Source organism: Anthonomus grandis, chromosome 22 (genome assembly GCF_022605725.1).
Source record: "Anthonomus grandis grandis chromosome 22, icAntGran1.3, whole genome shotgun sequence".
NCBI lineage: Eukaryota > Metazoa > Arthropoda > Insecta > Coleoptera > Curculionidae > Anthonomus > Anthonomus grandis.
The window spans coordinates 36,677,251-36,700,857 of NC_065567.1; the positions used below are offsets into that span (position 1 = coordinate 36,677,251).

Here is a 23,607-nt window from a genome sequence, read left to right on the forward strand (position 1 = left end):
TTTTTTGTTATTTATTTTTTCTTAGAATAAATAAAAATGTATTATGATTAATGGTTATAAGCGCAACATAAGCCTAGGCGTAGGCGCTATCATAATTTTTGTATTTAATATTACACTGCAAAAAAAGTAATTGTATATCGTATAATTTTGTAACATATAATTTGAATAATACCTAATAAAATGAGTGACTCAAACGGAAAACCCTACACAGATAAAATGTGACAATTGCAAAAAAAAATATTTATAGTTAGAGAATTGTAAAAACAAGCGTTTGTTTTAATTTTAATCCTGCTGGTTTGGAAGTAAAAAACAGGACAATACAGAATATCTGGCCACCTATTTTAACAAAATGGCTTTCATCCCTTTATTTTATTAAAAAAATTCAATGAAAGAAAACAAGGCACACGAAATCATGTTAGCATTAACTTCTTTATTCTTGAAGAACGAGGATGGTTAAATGAGTATTTTTACATTAATGTAAATGTGAAGAAAACAGAAAAACACTTGAGCATCGGACTTTAAAGTTATTCATGAAAATATAATGTTTTTCACTAGTAAATAAAGTCGGCTGAAATTTATTATATTACTTGTGAAAATGTGTCGCCAAAGTTTTGGTTGACATAACATAACAAAGTGATAACAGTAAAAATTGTTGCTAGGTAGCCTCGGGCCATCCAGAAGGTGTTTTTATTATTTAAAATAGAGCAAAATTTTATCAGTCTTTTAAAGTAGCCAATATTTAATTGTTCCTTTTGTACTACTTAAAATTTTTACAAAAAACTACTTATGCGTCGTCAGAGGCGCCACATCATCAAAAATGCTCTAAACTGTGCTAAGAATTTTATTTAAGAATATAATAAAAGCAATATCAACATTATTTAAAACAATAAAAAATAATTGTATGCACAAAAAAGAAACAAAAAAAGTTTTATACTTTGATTTTATTTACAACCAGATTGTACAACATTATTCTAATACTATACACTTCCATTTTAAATAGCTAACCACATAGTATAATAAAAAATGGTAATAATTAGTATAATTATTGATACACATTTTAAATATTACTAATTAACTTAAAAAAAAAGGGTTAAATAAATAAACTCGTAAACAAAATACGTATAATAAAATATAAGGCTTTATAAAGCTACACCAAAGCCATACGTCCTTTTTTAGCAAATGTTGATATAACAGAAAATTTTGCTGCGGTATAAAAATAAACAAAATATCCAGTATGGTTAGTGAACATTAATTTCTACTAATAATTATATTAAATATATCTTAACGCTACATTATTACAACTATTATTGTTATTATTAGTAATATTATATGAGGTCAGGACATGTGATAAGTCGCGATAATTTCTAAAACTGTAAAAAAAAAACCAAAAACAAAATGCAGTCCATAAAAAAACAACTACTTAATTTCAAGGAAAGTTAATTAGTATTTTAACAAATGATTATTTGGACCCCTTCGAAATTAAGTTATACATATTAAAATTAACAGAACATATTATATAATCTCAACCCTTAGTCTACGGGCCTTACGGTTAAAAATCTTGAAAGTTTATAGTAGTATAAGATTTTTCTATAACATGCGCATCGAGAACAGTTATGTCGCATAAACTAATACGCTGCAGTAATATGAAAAGCAGAATTTGGGTTGCTTGTGTCCTTAGTATATTAGTATTTTTTCATAAATATTAATTAGTGAAATGCTAAAATCTATAATCGCGCTATCATCGAAAGAATGCTTGCTGCCCGATAAGGAAATAAAATTGACAATATATTTTTTTTAAATCAATGTTAAAACATTATAAATAAAATTGACGTAAACACTTTTAAATAATTATTATAAATTACACGAAAAACTGAAAGTTTTTATTATAAGTAATAGTTAAAATTTCCTATACATACATTTTACAAACTAGAAAAATTTTCTGTTACATCTCCTACATTTAGCAAGCAATAATTTAAACTGGCTGATAAAATAACGATTTGATGTCTTTGGAATAAAATAGCCAGTTACCTCCAACCTGTTTACCACAAATAACCGAGAGCGGTATAAAAGTCGTATAAAAAAAGTATATGAAAAGGAATGTATACCCGCCTAAAAGAGCAAAGGCAAAAATTGCACAAACGCATTATTACACATTAACTGCTAAATACTATAAATCTTATTGTACTTTTGTATACCCAGATAATTCATTTCTAGGTATGCTGATTATTTAGGAATACAGGGCGATTCCAGAGTAAGAATTTTAATTTCAGGGAGTGGCTCCTCAGAATAAATTAATATTTAAGCAATAAATTGAATTTGGCAAACATTCATAATTAATTTCCATGCATGTATAATTTTAGCATTTTATCAATCCCAAGCCACTTTTGTTTACCATTGACCTTAATATAATCAATTTATCTACTTTGAACCTTAACCTCTCAACACGATCTGTGGAAAAATTAAAGATTTTGGCTAATTTTTTTAGGAAAAAATGGAGGGCATAATTAGAAGATGCACAATTCTGAAAACCCTGATAGCATAAATGTAACACACCCTGAAATAAAAAATCAATTAAAAACCCTGAAAATTAATTAAGCCGGTCTTAACGAATCGCAAAGGTCTCCAAAGATTATTTGAGGCCCAAGGAGGAAAGCCAAGAAAGGAAGTGCCCTCGGATTTATCCCCGCAGCATATTTCTGAATGACTAACACATTATTTATAAATCAACATAAACATTTAACCTTTTTGCAGTAAAACAATAATTCATTTATGCGGTTTTTCATGACAAAATTTCCTTTTGCCCTTGCGAATCGTTAAGTCCGGCTATATAGGTTTAAAGGAAACTCAATCTCTCGATACAGTAAGTTGCCTTAATAAAATTGGGCCCGTAATGAAATGGCATAGAGTGTACACACTTGCGTTAAAAGAGATAATTTCCTCAATGTATATAAATTACAGTAAAAAAAGGATCGAGATTTACCTTAGTAAAGAGGGGTACTATGTAACTATTTATGAAATCTACAAACAACCATAAAATTTAACTCAAGAACATATTGCGCCTTTTTTTTTAAATTTTGCTCTATTCAGTGATAAAATTTCTAATATTAAGTTGTTGCAACAAGTTAATTTAGGAGAAGTTGACAAACCATAAGTTCGTGCGAGTTTTGTCAAAAACTCGCAGTAAGAATTGACTGTGGCTCTCGATCTTTTTCAGTAGAAATTTTGTGTTTAAATAATCGATAGCTTTGCCTTCTGCACAGTCCATATCGATAAGAATAATTTATCGTGGACTATTTGATTAGCCTAATCGAATTACTCGTGATTTGTACATCTTTTACACCATTCCTTCTCCCATTGTAGTTAAAAAGTCTTATTTTACTTGCTATAGGGCAGTATAAATTATCTTTAAAAATTCCATCCAAAGAATATTGATATCAATACAATTACACATAAAATAATTTTTAGCTGTAAAAACTTCATGTGAAATAAAGTTACTGACCTAATACAGTACATAAAAATATGTACGGTAATACATTTAAAAATCCCTTTAATATAGTTTATTTTACGGCATGATTCTGTTGTTCACTATATTGTGTTCGGTGGACACTACATTTTTAATAAACTTATCCAATCTTTTTTTAAACAAACTTTACCTTTCTATGATTGTAACAGAACAAATGCAGGAAAATATTTTCTATAAGAAAAAAGAACAAATTGACAATATAAGATAATAATTTTTAGCAAAAGCTGCTCAATCGATCATGGATACCATGCCTAATTTATTGAGATTTACATACTTTTATACATGGCTTGAACTTATTCCTGAAGGAAAGAAGTAATACGCAGGTAAGCAGAAGACTTACAGAATAAAATGTAAATTTAGATAAATAGCAGAATTTAACTTCTTGACTTGAATGTAAGATCTTGACTTTTTCATTTACTTTCAACACTATACAGCAGAAAATACTTCTAATCTTCGGTTATATACCACCTTTTGTTCCATAAATATAAACAGCATTTCTTAAATAAGTCTAAAATATTAAAATTTTTTTGAAGTTAAACATGGATTTTTTAGCATGAATATAAACATTTTATAACTATGGGCTCATATTTGTGTAGTGCATCATTTCCGATATACATGTTGCCAAAAGTAGTTCTGGCGCTCTAAAATGCATTTGATATTATGATTAGTGTAGTACAATTTTAAAATTTGGATCAAGTTTGGATTTTAAGAAATATACTGGGGAAAAGCGCCAAAACTTATATAAATTGCAAGTCCGTTCATTTCCTTATAGAAAAGTATTAATACTCCCGTTTAAAATTTGAAGTAATCCCACATTAAAAAATCATTTCTTTCTAAAGAGACGGACCTTAAATATTATTATATATAAATTTCCTTTTATTGAAGTTAGGGTCAAATCCCATTAATTTTCTGCATAATTTAAGTAAGATCCAATAAGGTATGAACCATAAATATTACTTTCCGAAACACAATTATGATTACTTTCTGTACAATGCATGGCTCGATCGCATATCTACTGTTGGCAGTTTTTGGCAATGCAGTTCTAGATATTGATTATTTTAGCAACAATGTTAAAATAAGTATTATTATTATTATTGTTTAATATAATTTGTTAACGGAGCTAAATGTATATTCGAAATGAGTTATGTGCTTGTTAAAGTAATAAGTTAGAACATTACTTACAAGAAAACAAAAGCGTTTGACTACAAGCAACAAAGAAAAACATTCAGTTCTTAGTTAAATTCGCCAGCAGTCAACGTGTTTCGTTATTGTTACCGTTCTCTTTTTTTTTATATTTTTTAACAAGATTATTTTCAAGCGTAAAACTCTTTGTTCGTTCCCCTACTATATGAGTTAGAGTTAGGGGATTGTTTTGGCTCCCCCAACGCATAGGAGCCCTCATCTTTTTTGCGCATCCTATAGACTATAAACATCACCACTAAGATTGCACACAGCAAGCCTACGACTGCACCTCCAATGACAGCTGCAAAAAAAAATTACAGATAATAAAAACATTTTATTCGGAAAATATAAAGGTTTTCACCAATTATTTGACATAAAAGAACGACATAGGGCTCTACATAATACAAGGTAAATGGCACAACGTATTGATTTTAAGTTGCACAATAGTAATTTATAAAACTTTATATTTGTACAATATTATAATACGTCTTTCTTAAAAGTCATTTCTAGTGTTTTTAATATTTCAACGGTAGATAAAACGGACTTTAGAAAATGATAAAAAAAAATAAGCAAAGCGGGAATGGCTTCCATCAAAGTAATAGGGTTCAGTTACTTGAGGCTCCCCACTTGCCAAATGTTATTTGAGAAGAATTTAAAGCGGTTCGTTTTCGGTTCCCCAACGAAGAGTAGCATATTATTTTATTTAAGTATTATTATTATTATATATTATGTAATAGATCCCAGTTTCAGGTTCATTCCTATATAATTTGCAATTCAAACAAACAAATGATGGATCTATAAGTTTGGATACATATGTGGTGTTCTTAGTTTATTTATTTATTAACGGCATCCACCAATTTTACAAAAATAAAATAATACAAAAGTTATTATATATATATAATACTAATATTAATACAACTTAAGCTAGATAATAGTAAGACATCAATGTTACAAATTAAGAAACATGTTAAAGTCACGAGTCACTAATGAATTTGAGAGAACTCCTAAAACTGCTAAAAGAAACGTGCAAGTCAAGACTATACCTATCGAAAGAACGTTGCATTCTAGTTATAGGATTGTGCTGTCCATAAGAACTGCTATCAAAATCTACATAGAAGAGTTTTTTAAGTCTAGTCAATTTTTGCGCACGAAAATTCAACCTATTTAAAAGATAATCACAATCAGTCATGCCAGATATTAATTTAAAAATAAAACACAAGTCTGAATTATTACGCCTTAACTCAAGTGAGTCCAAAGAGAGAACTGACATGACCGATTTGTAATCAGTATGCCCATTAGCTAATGGAACCTTAAGTTAAAAGATCAATTTCTTAAGAATTTATTTTGGACTTTCTCAATATTTTCAATATGCGATTTATAAAATGGAGACCATACAGAACAAGCATACTCCAAGCTAGAACGGACTAACGAACAATACAGAACTTTATAGACAAAGCATGAGAAGTCTTGACTGCATCTAGTTATAAATCCTAGATTTCTATATATACGCTTTCTGAACTAACTTTTCAGTATGAGTCACGAATGTCAACTTAGAATCTTAGAAACTTCCGGTACCCTTCTTAAAATAGTGGAACCTATAGTATAATCAAATATTGTAAGATTGCGAATCCTTCCGAAAGCTATTGAATAACACTTCGGAACATTTAAATCTAAACCATTAAGGTTGCACCATTCACAAAGATTATGCAAGTCATCCTGTATTAATTGACATTGAACATTTGAATCAATAGACAAAAACAATTTTAAATCGTCAGCAAATAATAAAAATTTACAATTTCTTACAAATAATCCTATATCATTAACACAGACTGTAAAAAGCAACGGACCCACATGCGGAACCTGCACCCCTGAGGAACGCCAGATGGCACATAAAAGCTGCTAGATCAGAAGTTTTCAAGCCGTATACATTGCGATCTACCCAGTAGATAGTCGCTTAGCCAACAAATAACATTTCATCCAAAACCCAAAGTTTGGAGCTTTGCCAGTAGAAGCGCATGATTAACTCTGCCGAACGCCTTCAAAAAATCCGTAAAAAAAAGCATCAACGTGTGAACCCTTACCAAAAGCATTAAATACATAATCTTCATAACATATTAAGTTAGTAACAGTAGAACAACCTTTTTGAAAACCATGTTGATTGTTAATAATAAGGCTTATACATTGCCATGACAATTGCTTGGGTACCAGTGCATCCAAACGTTTAGGCAAGGTTGACTGTATACAAACTCCCCGATAATTACTGACCTCACTAGTATTACCAGACTTAAATATCGGCGTAATATACGAATTCTTTCAAAAAGAAGGAAATACTCCCGACTTTAAAGACAGATTGAATAAAGTGCAAATAGACTTCGACAGAGTACATTCACGAAGTAGCAAGCTGGGTATGGCATCCGGTCTCGCAGAAGTCTTGCGCTGTAAGCCAAGAATATCGTCAAAATCCTTTACTAAATATAACTCTACAAATTTGACATCGAATTGATCTACAAGCCGTGTCATGTAATATTCAGGTATATGAAATGCTTTATCAGAATACGTTTGGCAAATAAATTAACTGTATCACCACCCTCATCACTAGTTTCATCATTCAAAAACATATGTTTAGGAATAATATTTTACTTTTTAACATTGCTTACATGTTTCCAGAATAACCTAGGATTTAACAATAGATTAGAAGTCTTGTTTATAAAGGACCAGTCGATTAATGCAAGGAAATTATTTAACGATACAAAATCAGCATTTTTGAAGTCAAAAACTTTACTGTATATTTTAGAGACCTTGACATATATGGTACTAAAAAGACACGTCGAGAGCCAGTCACCGGTAATAAAAAATCATCCGCAAATCCAGAAGACCCATTGATATTAGAAAAACAAAGATCATGAAATGTGTCTTCCGGATTTGGCACCTGAAACATTTCTTTACCATCTAATTAATACCTGTCCAAGCAGTGAAGCTGGTGCGACATTCGAACACCAATCCGAAAAGGTGACTGTAAGATTTTGACTTTCATTAAACCAACTGCAGCCAGGTAGGTTGAAGTCTCCTTCAATAGTAAATAAGCAATTCGGATGGACCTCAAAAATCTTAAGTACCTACTGTATCACAGAAAGCACTGTATTGACCCATATCAAATTTGGGCGGCCGGTAAACTACACCAAAAACAATATTTTTAAGATTAAATTGTACAGAAACAAAAACTTGCTCTAACGATGAACAAGAGTGTTTAATTAATCGCGGTTTTAACTCCTCTCGCACAGCAACAAATTCTATCACAACTCCAATTCAGATGACAAAATGTCCTGAAACAACCATGTTTCAGCCAACGAAATTACATCATAACTGCATGCGGATATTGTTTGCTTCAAATGCTTTAGCTTAGACCTCATAAACAGCGTCAAAATAATACATTATCAATGAATCGCTTAATCGTTTTTTGGACCTCGTACAATTCTCTTAGAGATTGATGAAACCCCATTGGTAAATTTAACTATCACATCTTCACCTTTTTCCTTTCGTTTTGCCAATTCTCCATAAACTTCTCTAATTTCATCACGCTGTAATTTGAGGAGATCCATTTTAACTACTACATCTACCACCTAATTTATCTTTCTCTCTCTAACATTTTTGTACAATCTCAGTATTATTGAAGCACACTTTTATAGGCCTATTATTGGATTCACAATGTCCAATTCTATAGACCTTGAAGGGCTCAATATGATCTACTCTCAATTTATTGGACAGAACATCAAGTACGAAGTCCTTATCATTACTAATTCTATTATTCATATCATCAGAATTACTTTCCTGAACATTAAACATCATAATATTATTTTTGCGCTCATTTCTATCTTTTATCTCAGAAATTATACTGGAGTTACTGTCCTTAATCTTGGCATTTGTTGATTGGATTGTTTTTAAATTGAAAGGTTGTTCTTAAATGTTTGAAGTTTCTGTAATTCCTCCACGAGTTTATTAATTGTGGACTGCTGAGAAACAATAAGTTTATGTAATTCAATAATGCCATTCATCAGATGACCAATGGAAGCATTTCTTTTAGACAAAATCTCAGGTAATGATATTACATCGCCCATTCCTACATTTTCCTGAACAGTCTTTATAGAACTAGAGCTTTCATTATCATTATGAACACCAATACTTGACAACCGTTTGTTGGTAACCGTACTACAAGAACTATACTTCCACTCTTCTTCTTTTTAAAAGTTGCATAGCTTTTGTCAAATTCTGCTGCTCCTGATTTAATGACTTTATCGCAACTGCTACACAGTTCCATGACAAGAAACTTAAAATCACAAAGAAAATAAATTAATGAAAGTCCTTACTTTGCTACTTCGTTCACTCATTGCACAAACCAGCATTAGACAAACACGTCAAAAGTCCATACTTTGAACTGTTGTTGACCATATATTTACACCTGACCATAGGAATTTAGTGTAAAATATGTATACAAAACATGTGATAAATAACTACAATTGGCAATGTGGGCAAATGACTTGTTCAATCACAGCACTCAGCAGCAGACAAAATGAGTGAAACCAAAAAAACCGTTGCCACGATCGTATAATAATATCACCGTAAGAACACTTACAAAGCACCTTCAACAATGAGCTTCTAATTAATTAACCGAAAAACTATCATTTTGTCAGATAATTTGCAACAAACATAAACACGACTTATTTGCTACGTTGCGGGGGCAAAACTCGAAAGTTGATAAATGTTTTGCTCAAGATCCAATATATTCATAATTAATAAAAAACAATTAGGTGGCAACTTTTTTCCATTTGGTGAATGATAATTTTCTTTAATGACATCGTTATTACTTTTAACTTTATTCCTAGATTATACACATATATGTAAAGTTACTTTGAAAAGCTCATACAAGTTGATGACATTTATATAAATTTATAGAAGGCATTTGGTAGGGTTACCTATGTTTGTGTGCATGATTAAATAGCAAAATTATTCATTTACGTTATTAACTTGAGTGAAGTTTCATTTCTAGTTTGAACACGGCGGGTAATCTGGGTTGGTAATTATTAAGAGTCATTAATTTAAGAGTCATTGTAGGAATCATTAATTGACAATATTTATTAAGAATGTAGTATTTTAACATATATCCTTGTGTTAGGGGAAAGATTTTATTTTATTAACTACTTATATAGTGTAATAAAATGGAAAATTTTATCCAGTTTAGTTGAATTTCGTGGTCATCCATATGCAGTTTGCATACCCAGGTTTATATTATATAACAACATATACAAAAGATAACATATAATAGGCTAGAACTTAATAAACGGTGCATAATAAAGACATTTGTTAGAAACAGAGTCATCAACTACAAATGATTATCCAACCCTCATGCAGGGATATGGTTTTGTAAGCAAAATAAACAAAGAAACTAGGGTAACTGAAAAGAAAGTTTCTTGTCTCGACCATTTTTTCAAGTTTAGGAGTGGTTTCTTAAATGACATTAGGGCTGTAATTCTGGAATCGGATCTGACGGATCACTACCCCATCCTAATGAATATACAGTTGGATGAGACATTAAGGGAATGTAATTAAAAAGTAAATAAAACATATAAAGTGCTAAATTATGAAAAATTGTCAATAAAAATGTCTCAAGAGAGATGGGATAGAGTTTTAGCAGAGAAAGATTAAAACTATGGATAGTGGCCTTTTATCGTCAATTAGGTTCAGGAATCAATTAAAGAAAGAGTGTCTAGTGAACACGAATAATTTAGTAGCCTTAAATCGATACCGAGAATATAGGAATATGCTTAGTAAACTAATAAAGAGCGTAAGGCTCTCTTATTATAAAAATTTAGTTCAGCGGAGTACATAAAATAATAAATGTGGACTGTCATAAAAGACGCCACTGATGGCCAGGAATACAACAGTAAAGTCTCTAATAGCAAATGAAAACATAGAAATAACAAACTCTAAACAGATTGCCAACGAATTTAACTCTTATTTTACTTCAATAGGAAAAAAGCTTGCTGAAAAAATTAACCAAATGAATCGCACCAGGTTAAGAATGCAGGAATTCTTTTTTTTTTTTGGAGCCGGTCTCTGATTGCGATATTCTAAGGAAGATAAAGAGTTTAAAAAACCATATTAAGGGCCTGATACGATCATGCAGACACCAGAATCAAGAAGCGCGTTATGGGCCTGCAGGCGGGCAATTTCGGCAATACCTGGGGTCTGTCTCCTAAGATCCTTCACTGGATCTACTCGCGCATTGTGAAACCTCTTCTCACATACGGGGCTACTGTTTGGTGGCCATGTACGGAGAAAGCGAAAATTCGTGCTCAACTGGACAGAGTTCAACGCCTTGCATGTCTCAGCATAACGGGTTCCATGCGGACGGCGCCAACTAGAGCGCTCGAGACTCTGCTGAGCCTTCCGCCTCTGGACCTCGTTGTGCAATTCGAGGCAATGAGGACTGCGTATAACACGCAAAAATTTGGTATACAGTAGCCATACAGGAATGTCCTCTCCTTCTGATGGGCAATGACTGCATGGCTCGAGTGACTATGGACTGCGAGGGATTCGTGACGCACATTGCAGGTGGCAGCATTCCAACAGACCTGCATTGCTAAATAGGGAGACCATCTAATACACAGATAGCTCCAGAATGAATAACAGAGCTGGATCAGGGCTTTGTGATGGGATCCCACATACCAGTAGGGCATACTCGCTGGGGGAGCACGCCACTGTCTTCCAGGCCGAAGTATTCGCTGTATTAAAATGCGGACAGAAAATCCTAAGCTGCGGACACCGCAATACAGTCGTATCAATATGCTCGGACAGCAGAGGTGCCATTAAGGCTATCACGGCCGCAAAGGTAAGCTCCAAGCTTGTACTAGAGTGCATAAAAGTCCTGAAAAAACTGGTGCAGGTTGGCTGCAGGGTCCAGCTCGTCTGGATTCCTGGCCACGCAGGTAATGAGGAAGTGTCATGAACTGTGAATGAACTCTTGCCAGACTGGGATCCGCGGTCTTTTAACCGGACACCGACACTTAAGAAGCCATCGGTATTGCGGACAATCCGGAATGCCGGTGGTGCTGGGAGGAGGATGAAACCGTTGACCATGTAGTCGGGAAGTCCCAGCACTTACGCGCGCCAGGTTCAAATACTTGGGTAACACTTTCAGTGCACCGAGTGACTTTAAGTTCTTCAGACCAGAGAGCCTTATCGGTTTTTCTAAGGCCGTGGGGCTCTGGTAACCCCCCGTGGGGCATGACGGGTCCATCAGGAGACCTATATGCACAACTGCCTTGGCAGCACACTGTTTCGACAATACCATATTAAGGGAAGGGATGGCATAAGTTCTGAATTGATTAATAAGTATAAGTAGAATTTGTTGATATACCTTTAAAACATATTATCAATTTAAGCTTCAGTGCTGACGTGTTTCTAAATATTTTGAAAAACATCATAATTATACCAATATACAAACAAGATGACAAAAAAATCCACTAACAACTACAGACCGATAGCACTCACAAGTACAATTAGTAAAATTGTAGAAAAGTAAAGAAAAATAAGTTACTAAACACAAACCAGTTGGGCTTCAGACAAAACTCCAGCACTGAAAGCGCTCTCTACCGAATTACAGAAACATTTTTAAAAGATTTAGACAAGGGCAGAAAGGTAATAGAAATTTTTCTAGATCTGAGAAAAGCATTTGATATTGTGGCCCACCAAATTCTGCTAGAACGTCTTGAACCCATAGGAGTTAGAGATGTGCCTAACAATTTGAGAACTGGAACTTAACCAAGCAAAAGTCTTACAAGTATAAAATTGGCTTTACAAAGTATAAAATAATGGTTAGATAGTAGTCTGTTTTCATTTAACATAGAAAAAACAAAATTTATGGCCTTTTCACTTTCTGCACACTGACTACCTGAATTTCAGACACTAAAAATGCATAATTCTTAGTGCGACAGAAGATTACATTGATATTGTCCAAACCTCCAAACCATATAGAAAGAAAATTAAATCTGAAGTACTTGGGAAACATACTAGATGAAACTTAAACTGGAAAGAGCATTTAAAATATGTTACACAAAAGATCAGAAAATTAATCTTTAAGTTTTATGAATTGAGGAATAGGATTGTAGTTTGGGGTAAAGTAAGACCTACAGTAATTTCCAAATTACAAGTTGTACAAAAGTGGATATTTAAAATAATGCTTTTTAAAAGCAAAAGGTATCTGAACTGGAAAAGGTATCTGGTTTTAGAGAAAGTAGTTTATTAAATATTAACCAAATATACATAAAAGCGGTAGTTCGTTTAGTATTTATGCTGAAATCCAATTACTATAAGGAAAAGTTGCATAACAAAAGGCAGTGCTGCAAAATCCAATTGTAATGCTATTTATTGCTAATAAAATTATTATTATTACAATAAATACATCTTAATCGGTTTTGGACTTTTTAATATTTTTGCGGCCACAATGTAGTGGCAATAGTATTATAAGAATATGAACAAAATGGAGATATTCATTCCAACTCTATTAGAAAAATAAAGGAAATTTATGTATTAGAAGCTTTTTAATACAAATTTTTTTGTCCAAGACAGAATAGTTTCAGGTAACTCAAGCCATAACTGAAGACTTAAATCGGCTTGACTTTTATTTTAAGAATATGTTTAGAGCTTTATAACATCTATTAGAAGCTTTATTATATAAATTCAAATAAGAAAAACTGTTCAATGAAAATTAAGTCGTAACTCCAATTCTACTCCTCCGATCGGCTTGATTTTTGTTTTAAAAGTTTCTTTTCCGTGTTCTCCAGCTTTCAATAAAAAATCACGAAGACCAATGCATTAGAAGAGTTTTTATTCAAGTTTTTGACACTCACCCTACTTTTAGTACTTAGCTTCATATTTGTTTTGTTTGCAAAAGTTCTTTGGAGTGTTCTTAAAAAAAAAAGAATAATTTTTTATTCGCATTTTTATAACAATCAGACACGATTTTTCCTTATTTTCAGACAAGATGCCATTGATCTCAATAATGGTTTGTTTATTATTGGAAACGGAAAGAATTTTACAATAAAATGAATTATGAAAGTAGCACAAATTATTAGTTGGTCACCCTGTTGCTTTATACATTCTGTAACGTAGTATAATTCTCGCTAATATTCTCTGCGATCTGAAGGACCTTCAACACATATCATCTGTCAATAATGTCTCAAGTGACTCATTGTCGGGAGATAAGATTTTTCTTTATTTATACTTATCGTATAATAATTAAAAACGGAACTTTTTTGGTCATAACGGCTTCTGTTTGAAATGTGGAAAAAAAATTAAAGAAGAAAAAACTTTAAGCCAGATTAGATAATGCCGCCCACTAAGGGATTCAATTTATTTATGAATATGTATCCGTGAAAACAACAGTATACGGATCCGGTGATTCTTTTTAAAATATTCACAATCAAAGCAATAGACTTTTTGTTTTTAATAGACCACCCACGCCATATGTCTAGAATTCTTCATCTTTTAGGTTAATACTCTTGGATGCAACAACTGGATAAAATTCTTCTGATAAATGCTATAATTTTGGCTTAAACTCACAGGAATTTAGCAAACGCTACTCGTTTAATTAGGGGAGGCGGCGTTTGTATTACAACAAACTGAAAATTTATTTTAACAAATGAAGGGATTCATTTAGGAATTTTTGCAATTTCCTTATAAATTGACACTATTGATCGTTATATAACCATGGATTAAATGGTTAATTTAAACTACAATATATTCTTTAATTGAAAATGGATTCTGATTATATTATTGGACATTTTCAATGAAATATGTAAGAAGCTATCATTTTAGTTTCCAGCGAAAAATTTTCTTTGTCATCATCATAAAAATAAAGGCAAAAATGTTAACATGTTAAAAAATTAAAAGTAACTTTTATTGTTTTATCAGATTAAAACTGCGTGACTCCTGGCGTTTGCACCCTATATATCTAAATATAAATAATTCCAAAAAATTGTATAAGTTTAAATTTTTATTATCATATTTAGCATATTTATTAATAAGCAAATAAATTCTGATATCAGCATCCTTTAGTTTTAAATTAATTACGTCATTCGTGTTCCTTGAGAAAAAAGCTGTTTTGAATTATTATATTTTAGAAAATAGAAAAACAATAACGATGTTCGTTCAGTTACAAAATACGACAGTTATTACAAACATTTACTTAGAAAAACATTTAAGAGGATAAACAAACAAGTTCGCTAAGATAAGAAAAACCCGTAAGAAATAACCGAGAATATAACTTTAAAGAAAAGAGCGGTGGAGCCGAAACCCCATTTTTTAATGAAGATTTTGCATTTTTAAATATAATGTTGCATAAAAACGTTTGCTTTTGAATACATATCCCGTTAAGAGCAAATAAAAACTGCAAGGTGTTACAAAATTAAAGTCTCATTTTTTTAGTTTAAAATGATTGCACTTTATTCACATAACATAAAAAAAAGTTTTCCCAAATAAAAAGTGGTCCGCATGAAAAAATTATACGCTACATGAACATATACAGGGTGACAATTTAAAAACAATAACATTTAATATTGCCTGTACCAATGATGTATGAAAATTAGGCGAAACAGGTCAATTTACATATCAAGGGGAACAATTTTTGAGGCATTCGTTGTCATGTGACTTTCAACCAACTGACCCCCAGTGCACCTACCCCTAAAATTTTAAATGGCAACCCCTATTTCTTTTACCGTTTTTGTGTTCTACATAAACTGCATTTTTTTCCAAATCGTGACTTAACCTCACAAATGAGTGAAATGTAATGTAATATCTAATTCTAAAACGAATTGCATTTATCACCTCATGGCACTTCATTCAAAAACATTGCTAATACTAATACTAAGCAATCCAAATTCTTTTATTTATTTACATTTCGTCTTCGATATTTATTCGGCAATACAAACTACAACATAAATCAATTTAATTTTCTTGCCGTTTTCGAAAAAACTATATTCTCGTTTTGCTTATTGCTGCTATCAAAAGATTGATAGGTACTTGTTCTTTATTTTTCGACTCCTAGTGTTTCAATAGTTTTCAACTATCAGTGTCGTTTCTAAAAACGGCTGAACGTGTAAAAATGATTTTCATTTATGGAGCTCAAAATCGTGGCTTTGTAAGAACGGCGGCCATATTCAGCGAAAGACATCGTGAAAGAAATGTTGGACACCTCCGCGAGTTAGTGGCTAATTTTGAAGAAACAGGATCTGTTGGAAATAATAAAAAGAATGAGCCATGACTGCTCAGTCAGACCGCTTAGATTCATATTCTTGGTGAAGTTGCTATGACTCCCACTACGTCCCTTCGTAAAGTTGCAGATCAATCTGGACTGGCGCGTGAGCTTTACAAATTTTATCCATGCAAGCTCCTAATTATTCAAGAATTAGAGGATGATGACTCAGCCCGACGTATTGAGTTTTGCGAATTTATGACGGACAAGATTATTACTCAACCCACGTTAATAAAGAATATCTGTTTCAGTGACGAATGCACTTTTTACTTAAATGGCAAAGTCAAGAAATAAACCTGTCGTTATTGGGGCGACTTCAATCTTCACATTATTAGAGGGACATATGCAATACCCTCAAAAATAAATGTTTGAGCGGGTATATTAGGTAATACCATCATCGGTTCCCTCTTTATCAATGGAACTCTAAATGGTGAAATTTATGCAGAAATGACACAACTATAGAACCCCTTATAGTTCATTAGGTGAAAAATCAAAGGGACGCCAATGGAAATCTTGCTCTAGATGAACATTGCTGCACTCCCAACAGGACGGAGCGCCTCCGCATTATGTACGGTTAGTAAGAGAGTGGTTGGATAATCATTACCCAGAGAAGTGGATTGGTAGGAGGGGACCCATAGAATGGCCACCTAGGTCACCAGATCTGACACCGCTGGATTTTTTCTTACGGGGTCACTTGGAATCTGTTGTATCTAAAACCCAACCAGATTCAATTCAACAATTAAAACAAAGAATTGTACATTTTGAACAATTCATAAAGTAGTAGGTAAGGTTTCAGGTATTTCATTATCATTATCATAATTTTTCAAGGAGTTGCATTATATATGTACATAAAATACATTTTACTCATTTATGAGATTAAATCAGGATTTTGAAAAAAAATATTTAAAAGCAGTTTATGTAGAATTTTATAAAGAACACAAAAAAGGTAAAAGAAATAGGGGTTGCCGTTTAAAATTTTAGGGGTAGGAGTCAGGGGGTTTAAAGTAACACGGCAACAAATGCCTCAAAAATTGTCTCCCGTGATACGTCAACTGACGTGTTTCGCCTAATTTTTATACGATCATTGGTAGAGGCAATATTTAAATGCTGTTGGTTTTCAAATTGTCACCCGGCAAGGAAGGGATGTTTAAGGCAGTACCTTAAACATCGTGGACCAATTGAATTTTTTCACTCTGAATCAGAAAGTTTTTCTTAGGATAGCATTAACTCGAGTTATAAAATGTAAATTCAGCTATTAAATCAGCTCATTTGAGAATAAATAAGCGGGTATCAACTCAGTCAGAAAATGATTCCAAGCCGAAAACCTAAAAACAAGGAAAGAATCTAAAGCGATTGATGAAGCGTTATCTACATACTTCTTTATTTCTATAAATAAAGAAAGAAAATTGATTTATATGAAAAGTCAGAATAACAGTTTAAGAGATTTACGCTCGTACACAGCGAATGTTAAGTCAGAACCAATCATTCTTAAAAGTTTCCAACCACTAGTTACTACTAAAACCACTAAAGAACAACTATATAAAATATATCATCATATATATGGTGATACATTAATGAGAAACGAAATTGATCATAGAACAAGAGATAACCTTTCCTTACAACCTGTTCTCAGATTGTGCTTGGAGAATTAAGAAATAACTTGACCACCTGCCGGTAAAATATTTTTGGCTAAGTTTCTTTTAATTAAACTGTATCTTGTGCTCCAGTTATCTCTAATTTAACTTCAGAACAAAATAAAGAATTTACCAACACAAAGCCCTTTCTAGTTGTATGTAACATTCACTACTAACATGTTGATGTAACATTCAGTACTTTTTGACTCCTCCATATTTCATGTGCTGTGGGTCACGTTGCCTTGAATGCGTCTCAACCAATCAAACTTTTAGCACAAATATGTTTTTGAACAAACGTGCAGAAGACCCATCCTTGTAGCGTCGCTATTAAAAAAATATATTTTCCAAACGTGGTTGTCGTGTTTCTTTTTCTACATAATTCATTCCCAAGAGAAAAAATACTTTATATATTTGTCAAAGCTGTGACCAAAAATGATTAGAACACAAATACTTTTGTACTCATGGGTTTACATCATGTTTTTAAAGAAATACATGATGGAGACGATTTAGAGATAGAAATTTCGGTATCCCTGACTAAATTAATGTTAGTCTGAAAATCATGGGATTCTACAGTTTAATCCCAGAAAAAAAAAGGAATCACCAAAATTATTTTAATCCCGTAAATCAATTAAATCTGATAAGAAGATCTCATAATTAATTACCTACTCTGTTCAATTTAATGGTCGAAGTTATTAACGACCACGTCAGGTGTTGGTCAAAAGGTTTTTTCCCGAATGCCTTTTGGGAATTCGGTGAATCCCAACCGACCTGGGCAGCTACACATCGTATTATTACCAATATAGCCAATCCGAGTGGAAGGTGTTTCTTTTATTATGCAGGTTTTAATAAATATACTCATTTATTTCCCAATTTAATATGGACCTGGACTAGTAGAATAACCAAGGAGGTAGCACAGGTATTTTTTTAAAATAATTTCAAACAAACACTTTTAATTCTAGTAAATAATTCAATTATTGATAGACATTTATTTTTAACGTAACCTCTTAAAATTCTCAGGAATAAAAAATATTCTCTTACTTATTTTTGATTTTTCGCAAGAAAAAATCGAATTTTTAACAAAATTGTTTTTTTTATAGAAATTCATAAAAAATTTAAAGAATAAAATGGTCATGCCCTATATTAATCTCTTCTTTAGTTATCTGTGAAAGTTTCATCAACTTTTGTAAATAATTAAAAAAAAACTATGATTCTTTTAGAAAACCTTTTTAATGCCGCACTTTTTGACGTAATTCGGAAGTAAATACCTAAAGAAATGGCAATGTTTTATAGTAGGTTTGTTCAATAGGACACATAAACACAAACCTTGTTAAATTAAAATTTATCATTTAAAAGTTTCAGATCATTCATATCAAAAGAACTAAATATGGAAAAGAACTAAAGCTGGGCTTATACTAAGTGATAAATAACTATACCACGTTATAGATCCCCTTCCCTAAGGACCAAAATGGCTCAATCAATCAATTAGTGATATCGTGGTAAGTGAAAAATAGGTTTAAAAGAATAGTATAATATAAAAATAAATATTTTATCATTTTAAGTAAAGATATATATTTAGTTGACAGTTTTACCAATAGATGTGCATAACATTAATTTAAATGTCATTAAAAAATATAAGTTAACAATGAAATTATAGAAGAACCAAAATATTTAAAAAATAATTTCAAAATATTTAGTGAAGTCAATCTATTTTCTTTTAATCAAAGGTACACAACAAAAGGCTTCCTTGAATTGTATACTTTTTATCACGTGCGATGAGTTTCTAAGTTAAATGACATGATATGCCAACATTGCCAAACAATAAGTAATGTGTTATTTCTGATTACGTGATTATCGCCTTTATCATTTTATAGTAAAATTATTTAATAAAAAAGGTGTGTTTCAGTCTAGATCTAAAAAAAAACTATTAAAAAAATACTGAATCATTACTTGTGAGAGTTTAAATTAAGCAACAATTAATCAAAAGCTTGATGATAAGTAAGTATAATAATGCATCTTCAGCACTATGAATCATCCAAACCGATAAATGATTTCGCACAAGGTAGACGGCCACCTTAACCTTTATTACAAAATATAGTTCAAACATATAGAGGTTGCAAATGGTAATTTTATCTGACCATATACAAAAAAACACTTTTGACGCTCTGAAAGATTTCTTTTTAAATTAGTCTTATAATTACCTAAACATTTAATTATATTATTTTTATTATAAATAATAAAAGTTTTCCTACCTGCAAGTATTCCTGGCTGAGAGAAGAACGATGTTGGAGGATCTTCGGACTTGGGATTCATAATGACGCCGGTATCTTCTGTAATACTCACGGTATCCTTGTTTTTGTTTGGGTTTATGGGTGTGTTTTGGTCAGGAGAAATATCTGTTTTTCTCGGGATCACATCAACGACGGGAGGCGGCTCTGAAACAAATAAACATTGTGGTTTAAAAACTCGTTTTTTTTTAATTTCAATACATTACTGCATTAAGAAAATAAATGTCACACTTGAAAATTATCTAAGATCTTTGTGTGTACTGGTGGCCAAAAGTAGATTGACAAATTCCATTTTTATGGATATATTTTATCTGAAGCAAAGGAAAAACCGGTTGAGCTTATTAGTGTTCAGGAATGTAAACAACATAGTTTGAAGAAACAAATTCCATAGATTTTTATTGCTTGCACTTTTTCTCAATATTTTTTTTATCAAATTCCAATAATTTTGTTTGACTGCTAGGTGGCCAAAATTGGATTGACAAACAACATATTTATTCAGTCTCTGAGTTTTATGCGTTGGTTTCTGTTGATTTCACTTTCCTTACTATTAGTTTTGAAAAATATTCACAATGCCACGTGGTATAACTTTATCGATCGATATTAAGATGCAAATAATCGACGATTACCGGAAAGGGGTTAAACAGGCGGATATTAGTCGAAAAAAATTTTTTTTTAGGGCAACAATAAGTCAAATAATAAAAAAAATTAATCTCCGTGGAAGTGTGGTTCCTCTAAAAAAAACTGGCCGACCAAAGAAGACCACTAGTCGTGTTGACAACTTAATTTTGAAAAAAGCAAAACTTGACCCATTCGCAACTTCAAAAGAAATCAAGCTGCATTTGGAAGAAGGTGTGGGTTCAGTTAGTTGTCGTACCATTAGAAGGAGACTTCAATATAGTGATTTAAAAACAAGACGCCCTGCAAAGAAACCACTGCTAAGTTTAAAAAACGTAGGGGCGCGATTCAGCTTTGCTCGAGAACATAGTCACTGGACAGTCTCCGAATGGAAAAAGGTTATCTTTAGTGATGAATCAATTTGATTCAATGAAGTTCAATTTGATTAATTCGGATGGCAAGAGATATGTTAGGCGTCCTGTGAACCAAAGGTATGATCCCAAATATACGGTGTCCACAGTCAAGCATGGAGGTGGTTCCGTGATGGTCTGGGGGTGTTTTTCGGGCTATGGGATGGGTCCACTCCACTTGATAGAAGGCACGATGGATCGTTTTATGTATAAAGACATACTGCGGGATGTTATGGTACCTTACGCTGATGAAGTTATGCCACTTAACCACTACTTTCAACATGATAACGATCCGAAACACGCATCCAAGGTCGTTAAGCAATGGTTGACCCAAGAAAAAATTAATGTTATCAAATGGCCGTCACAGTCACCGGACCTAAATCGATCAAGAACATTTTGGATTACATTGATCGTCACATCCGATGTAAAAATTTCAAAAATAAACAAGAACTTTTTGAAGCTTTGAAGGCATGCTGGATATCCATATTGACAATTTAATTAGGTCAATGCCCAAAAGGTTGGTGGAAGTGAGAAGAAATAGAGGCTATGCAACGCATTATTGAATAAAACCCTTTAAATTTTCTATACATATTTTTATTTTAGTGAGCTTTGAATTTGTCAATTTAATTTTGGCCACTTGAAAATTGTTTATTTTTTTAAATTTTTTTTTTAAAAATTGGGTATTACGAATAAATAATTTAAATATAATTATTAATATATTTAATAATTATATAATATTAACTTAAATAAAAACATTACAAATAGGCTCCGTTGTTTTTTAATCAGGTACTGTCCCACCTAATTTATGATTTCCTAAACCGTGATATAAACAAATTTGAAAAATAAGTAGTTGTCAATCTACTTTTGGCCTGTATGTAAAGCATAACTTTTTGGATGAGGCATCGGTACGCAAGGTATCGAAGATTAGAATCGCACCACAATTTAATAATGACTAGGTCATTTGATCCAGTTCTATGTATCGTCCGCAAACAGACAGATTTTATCGATGATGTCCAGACTAGCGATATCATTTATAAATTGTAGAAATAAAATAGACCATAAGACTGAAATTTGAGGCACCCCCACATTCTATCGGCTTGCAAGAAGACGTCGTCATATTAACCCTTACTAGCTGACTTCTGTCATGCAAATACATCAAGTATAAAATCACAAAATTTATGGTAGACGATGGAAAATTCAAATATTTTTTCGGATAATAGATTATCAAATGTCGTTATTGCCGAGAAGTCGTTGTTAGTAGACAGTATCATACTACCTCCAAGAGATAAATTACTTTTACTAAATCTAGTTACTATAGTACAATTTTGAACAAACACAGCCTCATTTATATTTAATATTCTTCTAATAAATTCATTATTTTTATGTCTTAAGCACTATCTATATAAGGAATATCTAAGAGAAATACACTAAGCTTGCTAACGTCGGATGTTTCAAAGGTTACTTGATTCTCTGATCGCGTCATAAGTCTAAAATTTTTTGATTTTTGTGGAGGAACCACTAGAAAAGTAGCTGCTTTAACTTTTCCTAGATTTCTGGAGCTGTAGGAGTCTTTCTGATGAAAAGAATAACCTGAAGGCAGAGGGTTCTGCTTCAACCTCATCGGAGCCAATACCATAGGCATTATGGAAGGCGATAGTACAATTTTCGCAAAAAGTACAGGTCGCTAGGGAGCCCCTCTGATGCTAGCATTAATCTGATGGTGTTTGTATGCCTTCAAAGCATGTACTTGAAGGTTGGTCACGGAGAAAGGAAAGGAAGAGCTTGAGAGATTTTAAATTGGAAGGATTCCTCAATCTACCCAACAAGTAGTGACTATTATATTTAGCGACAAGTAGCGACTAAGTCAGTAGTTCCAGTTAAGTTTAACATAGTGTGCAAGCTACTTGGGTGATGGAATTTTGGAAATTATCATTATTTTAAAATGACAAAGTTGCAAATCATCAGTGTATTGCATAAATTTAGAGTGTTATATGAAAATAAAAAAGGGCCCAAGATAGAGCTTTGTAGATACTCTCCTTTGGTCATCAGTAAATGAACAGATTTCAAATTCAAATTCAAAATTAATTGCAAAATGCATACAGCTATTTTCACGTTTTTAACACCTTAATTGTATTTATTTCAAATTATTTCAAATTAAATTAAGCATTCCATTGCTGTTTTTCAAGGAGATAATTTTTAATATATTTTTTAAATACTCCTATTGAAAATTGTTTAACATGCTCAGGCAATTTATTCCAAAGTTGAGAGGCTACAAAAACAAAAGATTTTTGAAAATTTGTGTTTCTATGCTGTGGGACTCTAAATAAATTTATAAATCTAGTGTTATACATATATGAAGACGATTTTTAAAATTATTTATTAAATATAGAGGCACTCTAGTTCTTAAAATGTTATAAATAAAGGTGTACATATGAAATTTTCTACGATTTTTCATATTCAAAATAAAATAGTTATTTAAATAGGGAGTAATATGATTCCTAAAAAATATACAATAATTCCTAAAGAAATACAAAACATCACAGTAATTGAGCTAGAGAACTAGTGAATTACATAAATAATATTTAATATTTGATGGTAAATAGTTTTTTAGACTATATAGTTTTTTTAGGCGTATATATGGAATTTTAAG

The 23,607-nt window shown here is 32.0% G+C and overlaps 1 protein-coding gene across 1 annotated transcript in view; it reads right to left on the reverse strand.

The window, feature by feature from the left end:
• Nucleotides 1–926: 926 nt before the first annotated feature.
• LOC126748892 (syndecan) overlaps nucleotides 927–23,607 on the reverse strand; it is a 47,910-nt gene continuing 25,229 nt past the window's right edge. The window contains exons 3-4 of the mRNA XM_050458426.1: nucleotides 19,897–20,079; nucleotides 927–5,006 (exon numbers count right to left, since the gene is read on the reverse strand). Coding sequence (XP_050314383.1) covers nucleotides 4,837–5,006; nucleotides 19,897–20,079 — 353 coding nt within the window. The 3' untranslated portion in view covers nucleotides 927–4,836. The remainder of the gene's footprint in view (nucleotides 5,007–19,896; nucleotides 20,080–23,607) is intronic.